Source organism: Apus apus, chromosome 10 (assembly GCF_020740795.1).
Source record: "Apus apus isolate bApuApu2 chromosome 10, bApuApu2.pri.cur, whole genome shotgun sequence".
Lineage (NCBI taxonomy): Eukaryota > Metazoa > Chordata > Aves > Apodiformes > Apodidae > Apus > Apus apus.
The window spans coordinates 7,024,719-7,032,093 of record NC_067291.1 but is presented as its reverse complement, the minus strand read 5'-3'; the positions used below and the strand labels follow the sequence as shown (position 1 = coordinate 7,032,093).

Below are 7,375 nucleotides of genomic sequence, written 5' to 3'. Positions count from 1 at the left end.
CTTGTCTCTTGTTTTATTTTTCATTAGCAAATTGAAAGCCTGTAAATTTCTGTAGAAACTGAGACACAAATTATGTGGTTACCTAGTTTTTGCCTTGATCATAGATTCTCTCTTTATAAATTACCAACAGTCCATCACTGATTGAAATATTTTCTATAGTTAAGATTTGCTGCATAATATAGTATATAGAATTAAGTTATAAGGTACTGACATTTCGCCTTTGGAGGAGGTTTTAGTCCACATCAGGATCCAAGTTGCTGATCAACATTCTTTCACGTATGGTAGAATCTAGTTTATTTAAATGTGCTCAAGGTTGCAAAATGCAAATGTGCAAAAACATTGAGACAGTTGTACTGTCACTTTGGAAAAGGTGTTCCTCGGGGATCATAGATGAACATGTCAATAAGCTTGCATTAAGCCACCTGCTTTGTAAGTGGATTGAATAATAAATACCTTCAGTTTCTCTTGTCTTTGTCTTTCATAATCAGATTAAACGTAAAATGGTTTACAGTCAACCTAGAAGGTGAAATGTTACGTTTACACTAAAAAAGTGATCCATTTATAAATATTATCTAATTTGATGCCTGTTTTTGTCTGATATAGCTGCTTCCCTTTTGTTTTAATCTGTTAGGAGTAGCATTTGCCAGTGCTGTGTCTATTGCTGGCAAGAATCTTAACACCTCTGGCACTGAGGCTTTAAGTGGAGGGAAGTTTTATTCCAGCACGTTTGTTAAGTGGACATTTTCAAGCTTAATTGCATGGTTTAAAACTGAATTTTAAACCACTTTGTGTTTGTACAATGGGGGATATGGGAAAGAGGTAACACATAGTTTGACCGCTTCAAAACCTGATGTGGTTTATGCTAAAGCTTCTTGAAGATGATGGCTGTGGGAAACTTGAAAGTGAGAATGACATTGAAGCTGCATTGGTAAAAATGACTAAAAGTAACTGAACAGACACTTTGTCTTCTTCAGTGACTTCTGAAAGGAGGGATGCTTGAAGTCTGATGATACTCACTTTTAAAAGTTTCCAAGAAGATACTTGAGAGACATAGGACAAAAAACAGGGCCTCTGAAATAACTGAGACCTTGGGTAGGCGATAAGAGTCTGTTTCAGCTTCCTCACAGGACAAACCAGCACAGGTGTGGGCCAGGATTTTTCTCTTGGGTTTTGGTTTTTTAATACTTTCTAGGAAGTCTTTCATGCACCTGACTTGGGTGCCTGGTACTAGAGGTATTTTGGTGGTCCATGAATTGACTTGTTTTATAACTGCTACTGATATTGTCTGGCTTTTAAATGTATGTGCAACACTGTAATGTGATGTTGAACACTTAGGTATTTGCCAGGAATCAGTGTTCTGATCCTACGTGCTATTGCAGGGCTAATAAAGCTGCAGCCTGATTCTGTTCCAGAAAGTTGTGACTTTAATTTAAGGGAAGGAACAATAATAGGCTTTTGATTTTGAGAAGTTCCACCACTTACTGTGCTTTATATGCTTAGATGCATTGCCTTAAGTTTTCTGCAGCATCTTTGAAGACAAGATTCTCCACAGTATGCATCAAATTACTTTTCATATAAAATCCCATTGTCAAAAAGAGATCCTTTTGTATGCAATAAATAAAATGTTAGACTGGTTTCATTCAAAATCTGTTTCTTACTGCAGTTTTTGTGTGGGTTGTTTTGTTGGGGGTTTTTTGTTTGTTGTTTTTTTTTCCTTTTGCCTGTGTAGAAGCTATTCTTTCGGGTACTGCCTAAGAAAAGATTCCCGGGTGAAGGATATGTTGGTAACTGGGCATTCTCTCTCCCCCAGGAGAGGCGCAGGTCGCCCCGCTCCGCGGCGGAGGCCGCGGCAGCCCCAGCGCTCGGGGTCCGGCCCGAGCCTTCCCTGCCGGAACTTGTTCCGGCCGTTTCCTGTTTGGGCGGGGCCTCAGCCGCTGGACCAATCGAGCGTGTGCATCGTACGAAGCTGTCCAATGGGAGGGCGGCAGGGGGTTTAACTGGCGCAGCGGCGGCGTGCGGCGGCAGTGGCCGGGCTGGTTCCCTGCGGTGCGCGGCGTCTGTCGGAGCGCTCCCCTCAGCTGCTCGCCATGGCGCTGACCCGCCGCGCTGTGAGTGCTGCGGGCGGGAGCGGGGGCGCGGAGACGGGGCGAGGGGTCCGTGGGGCGAAGGAGGGAGTGAGGGGATGAGGGGAGGGAGCCGGGGGGCATGAGGGGAGGGGGCAGGGGGGCGAGTGGGGGGAGGGGGCAGGAGGATGAGGGGAGGGGGGGCAGGGGGGCGAGTGGGGGGATGAGGGGAGAGGGTGAAGGGGGGGCAGAGGGGCGAGCGAGAGAAGGGGGCGAGCGAGCGGGCGAGGGGATGGAGCTGGAGGGCGAACGAGGGGGAGACGCGAGGAGCGAGGGAGGGAGGGAGGGAGGGAGGGGGCGGCTGAGGGGGCGAAGGAGCGAGCCGGGGCGCGAGGGGCGCGAGGGCGGGGTGCAAAGGGGCGCGAGGCCGCTCGGGGCAGGGGCGCGAGGGCGGGGTGCAAAGGGGCGCGAGGCCGCGGCCCCTCCCGGCGCCGCTGCTGTGCGGGGCCCCCCGCCCGGCGGGGCCCGGTGCCCGCAGCGGGGCTGCAGGGCTGTGCGGGTGTGCGGGGCCGGAGCGCTGCCCTCCCCCCGGCGAAGGACCGGGCGCTTGTTCCTCCGCTTGTTCCTCCCCCTCGGGGTGAGGGAGGGGTGCGCGAGGAGATAATTAAAGAGACGTAGCGGGCAGGTGTGGGACGGGAATACGGGAATCTTTGTGCGGTGACTCCCTCTAGTGGTTGAAACTAAACTCCACGATAAACTCTTTTAAAACTGGGGGGAGTTTTGTCTCTGTAACAAAGGATGTTTGTTTTTGTATGCGTAACTTTTTAATTTACTTAGTGTGTGTATATATATAACAAAGGATTGCTTTGTTAATGTTCGTGGGCAGTACGTGGTTACGAAGTGTGTAAAAACAATAAATGGCAAAGTAGCAGAAAAGCCCTCTAAAAAGTTGTCCGAGAGAATGAGGAGGGAGCATTGCTCTAATCTTGCAACACAGTTTCAAAGAGTGCAGCCCTTTCTGAAACCTATACAGACGAGAGGTCTTCCTCTGAGCATGTGTGAACGGGTAGGAAATAAAAAATGGTTGACTTCTCAATGCATAGGATGCACAGAGGTAGAGTGCTGGTAAGTGTGTAATAGATTTAGGCATCTGAAAACTAAATCAAGTTGGACTCTGTCTCTTAAACTGCAATTTTTTAATTGTTTCAGGTCGCTAGAGAGTTGGAGAATGCTGTTACTGAAGTTAAAAGTAAAGCCAAAACTCACCTTCCTGGCAAAAGGGCTGCTTTGGAAGAAATAGGAAATAAAGTTACAACGAGAGGAACAAGTTTAGCTAAGGTAAAAGAAGATTTTAAATTTATCTATAAGGCAAAGACAGATTGCCAGCTGTGTGCTAATGGTAATGTTCTCACTACAGAAAACAGAATGCTCCAAAGCATCCACAAAGCCTACAAAAGGACCTAGTAAGGTGATAAATGTACTGCCTAAACCTCCAGCTGCTGTGAATCAAGCACTCAAAGAAACTACTGTTAAAAAGGTAGGGAGTAATGATACTGTTCTGTTTCCTCAGTTGATTTATGATGTAAAGATTTAACTTCAAAGCAGTTTATCTCTAGATATGTCTCATTTCCCTGCTGAAAAAGCAAAGCCTCTCTACTGAGGTTTTGGTTTAATGCATGTTGTGTGCAACGTGGCAGACTAGCTGTTGAAGTAATAGATGAAGTTTCTGCTTTAGCTGGCAATTACCAGAAGGTCTTCTGATCCTGTCTGTACAGCATCGTGGCAAAAGCTTGCACATCTAGAATGCAAGCTCAGTTTCAACTTTTTTATGTTAAGAAATCATCTTAGTAACTGTGGAAACTTGTGGAAACAAAGCAACATTGCAGCTTCAGCAGCGGGTATGTAAGCACTATGATCTGCCTCTCAGGTCCTGTCTCCTGTCCCCATGGATGTATCTATGCAAGAGGAGGATTTATGCCAAGCCTTCTCTGATGTGTTGCTCAACAATGTAGAGGACATTGATGTTGAGGACTGGGAGAATCCCCAGCTGTGCAGTGACTATGTGAAGGATATCTACCTGTACCTGCGAGAGCTGGAGGTAGGAGCTGGCAGGTGGGTGCTTGTGCAGCGTGGTGTTGGCCCTGCTGCTGACACAGCTCTCTCCCACAGCTGCAGCAGGCTGTGCGCCCGCACTACCTCGATGGGAAGACCATCAACGGCCGCATGCGCGCCATCCTGGTCGACTGGCTTGTCCAGGTCCACTCCAGATTCCAGCTTTTGCAGGAAACGCTGTATATGTGTGTTGCAATTATGGATCGCTTCTTACAAGTAAGGAAGATATTTTTCAACTCCTGTTTGGATTAGGAGACTTCAATGCCTGTGCTTTGAAAGGATTTAAGGATTGATCCATCCGTTCTGAATCTAACCTACCAAATCTGCTCTCTTTGTAAGAGCTTTGTATAACGTAGCATCTTAACTCTGAAGCCTGTGGTTATAGGGACACTTCTGACTCAAAGATCAAAATGTGATTTATGTTAGAAGAAGCAGTGTCATACTGCTTTTTTTAAACTGATGAACCTGTTTAGAGTTTGACATTTTCTAGCCTGCTTTTTAAATTCCTATGTTGCAGAGTCAACCAGTAGCTCGTAAGAGGCTTCAGCTGGTGGGTGTAACAGCATTGCTCCTAGCCTCAAAATACGAAGAGATGTACTCTCCTGATGTAGCAGACATTGTTTACATTACTGACAATGCCTACACCAGTGCTGAAGTTAGAGAAATGGAGATTTTGATTCTCAGAGAGTTAAACTTCAATTTGGGACGACCTCTTCCAATTCATTTCTTAAGAAGAGCATCAAAAGCTGGGGAGGTGGGTACTTGTTCTCATTATCTAGAACTTCACATGTAAAGTCCATCAGGATTGCTTACAGCATTTGTAGCATGAGATCTTCCTGCTTGCATGCTGGATCAGGACATACTCAGCTATAAAACTCCGCCCTGTGGAGTAACATGACAACACCCTTGTTGCAGCCACTAGCAGTTCACGTTTGTATTTACTGGGGTCTGTGTTCAGTCTGAGTGGCATTGATTTTACTGTTAAACTAAACATACCTAGGGCAGTACCCTTGGTGTTACAGCAATGTTTTCTCTGGTGATCAGGCAATTCCCTAGGAAAAGGGGAGCAGTGTTGCAGTTCTTCATAATTTTTGGATGCAAACATGTAGTATTAAGAATTAAAATACAAGCTTTCCCTTTGACCTGACCCTGTTTTTCCACCTCAGTAGTTAAATTCAAGTGAGCTGCCCACACTTGTAGCGGTCTTCAGTGACCTCAACAGGCCATGAGGTAGCTCTTGAAGTTAGAGCTGACTGCTTTAACAAGGATCTCCTGAAGTCACTTTACACTGATTTTTCTTGATTCTTTGCCATGGTGCGTTACAGAGGGAGCACCTGTATCCCTGGTTGGGTACAGCAGTGCCTGATACTGTGGTTTTCTGTTTAACTCCCTCAGTGGACTTTGTGTCTGAATTCCAAACAGCTGCTAGACTAGACTGGTTTGGACTCTGGCCTGGGTTTTGAGATGAGTGCCTGCTTTAGAGCATATGGTCCCTAGACCTTCATAAAGATTTTGTTGATCGTTTTTGTTTTGTCAATTAATATGTTTTTGTTTTGTCAATTAATACAATAAACAATCCTGAATTATTGTGATGAGGTGAAGTGAAACTTTGTGGATTAACTACAAGCTCTCAATCTGGTAGGCTGATGCTAAGCAACACACACTAGCAAAATACCTGATGGAGCTGACACTGATAGACTATGACATGGTCCACCACTGTCCTTCAGAGGTTGCAGCTGCTGCATTGTGCCTGTCCCAAAAGATTCTGGGACATGGCAAATGGGTAAGTATTTTATGCAAACTTGTTAGGAGTTTTTTTTTTCCTTCAGTTGTTTTGAGTTGAACCATTGGAACAGCTGCTTCAGAAAATTGTGGTTAGGTCAGTAATAATGCTGGTGATCAAATGACAGTTGGACAGACTGATGCAGAGTGGCAGGTAGAAAAAAGAATATACTATTAAAACTGACTGTCTTTTCCATGCCAACACTGTGGTATCAAAGGATTTTTTTTCTTGAAAGTACTGATTTTACAGAAGGCCACACTGTAAATAAAGGTAGATTTCCATAATTCTTGCAGTATGTGTAGAATAATGAAATCGTGGCCTATGACTAGGGAACTGTAATCCAGCTAGTGGTTACCCTTCCAAGGTTTGTTTCTTTTACCCTCCCTGCAGTGTACAAATGTGGTTATTAGCATTGATGTGTCCAGCCGTCTTCTGCGTGCCTGAAGTTATTCTGGATCTGTCACCTAAACTGACAGCACTACAGATCCTAGCACTCAAGGCCAGTGTGTGAAGCTTGTGGCACTTGCAGACTGAGGTGACTGTGCTTGGGCAGCAATGCCTGCTTCACACACCTCCAACTTCTCCCTGTTGCCCTGCAGGGTGCAAAGCAGCAGTACTACACTGGGTATGCAGAGGACAGTCTTCTGATGACTATGAAACACATGGCCAAGAATGTGGTCAAAGTAAATGGGAAGTTAACAAAATATACTGTAAGTATAACTACTTTAATCTTATTAATGTTTCTGAAATATCTGTGCTGTGTATTGTGGCTCCTTAGGTAAATGGTCTACGTTACTTAAAGCATATGCCTTTCTGACAAGCCTGTGAGAGGATCAGTACTAACTTAAAAACGTTTTAGGCAAACTGTGCTCTCACTACTTTGCAAGCTGGTTCTCTTCTGACCTTGTTGGCTTGTTTTCCACTCAGGCTAACTGACCTAAAATTACCTGCCCGAACATAAGCACTATGTGTGAACCTTCTGTAAGGCTGCTCCTCTGTCTCTGCAGGCTATCAAGAACAAGTATGCAAGCAGCAAACTACTGACCATCAGCACCATCCCTCAGCTGAACGGCGAGCTAATCAGGGACCTGGCTTCATCACTCTTGTGATGACCCTGCTAGGCAGCCCAGTCCTGATGGAACATGCACTTTGTCCTTGCCTTCTCTGTTGGGGCAAAACCACTCTGCTCCTTGTACATAGTATTCCAGCCTTTCCACAGACATTTTGGACTCACTCAGAAGGTGAAATTTTAAACTTGCTTTGTAATACAACTCTTTACCTAGAAATAAAGCTACTCTCTTGTTTTTTTAAAAAAAGTATTGTGACTGAATGCTTAGGGCACTACCGAGATGTGTCTAGAAGCTGATGTCCAAGCAGGACATTTGACTGAATAGGTAACTGATGCAACTTGCAGGTA

At 45.3% G+C, this 7,375-nt stretch overlaps 1 protein-coding gene across 1 annotated transcript; it reads left to right on the top strand.

The window, feature by feature from the left end:
• Positions 1–2,008: 2,008 nt before the first annotated feature.
• CCNB2 (cyclin B2) lies at positions 2,009–7,274 on the top strand. Its single transcript, XM_051628077.1, has 9 exons — positions 2,009–2,108; positions 3,273–3,401; positions 3,481–3,600; positions 3,991–4,161; positions 4,233–4,391; positions 4,693–4,929; positions 5,818–5,958; positions 6,558–6,668; positions 6,966–7,274. The coding sequence occupies exons 1-9, from the start codon at positions 2,088–2,090 to the stop codon at positions 7,065–7,067; spliced, it is 1,191 nt and encodes a 396-aa protein (XP_051484037.1). The 5' UTR covers positions 2,009–2,087; the 3' UTR covers positions 7,068–7,274.
• Positions 7,275–7,375: the final 101 nt, after the last annotated feature.

Excerpts from the sequence above, each read along its gene's own strand:
- CCNB2 (XM_051628077.1), top strand. The coding sequence starts at position 2,088 with ATGGCGCTGACCCGCCGCGCT. Across the intron at positions 2,109-3,272 it reads TGGCGCTGACCCGCCGCGCT|GTCGCTAGAGAGTTGGAGAA; the intron begins GTGAGTGCTGCG and ends TAATTGTTTCAG. Across the intron at positions 6,669-6,965 it reads GGAAGTTAACAAAATATACT|GCTATCAAGAACAAGTATGC; the intron begins GTAAGTATAACT and ends CTGTCTCTGCAG.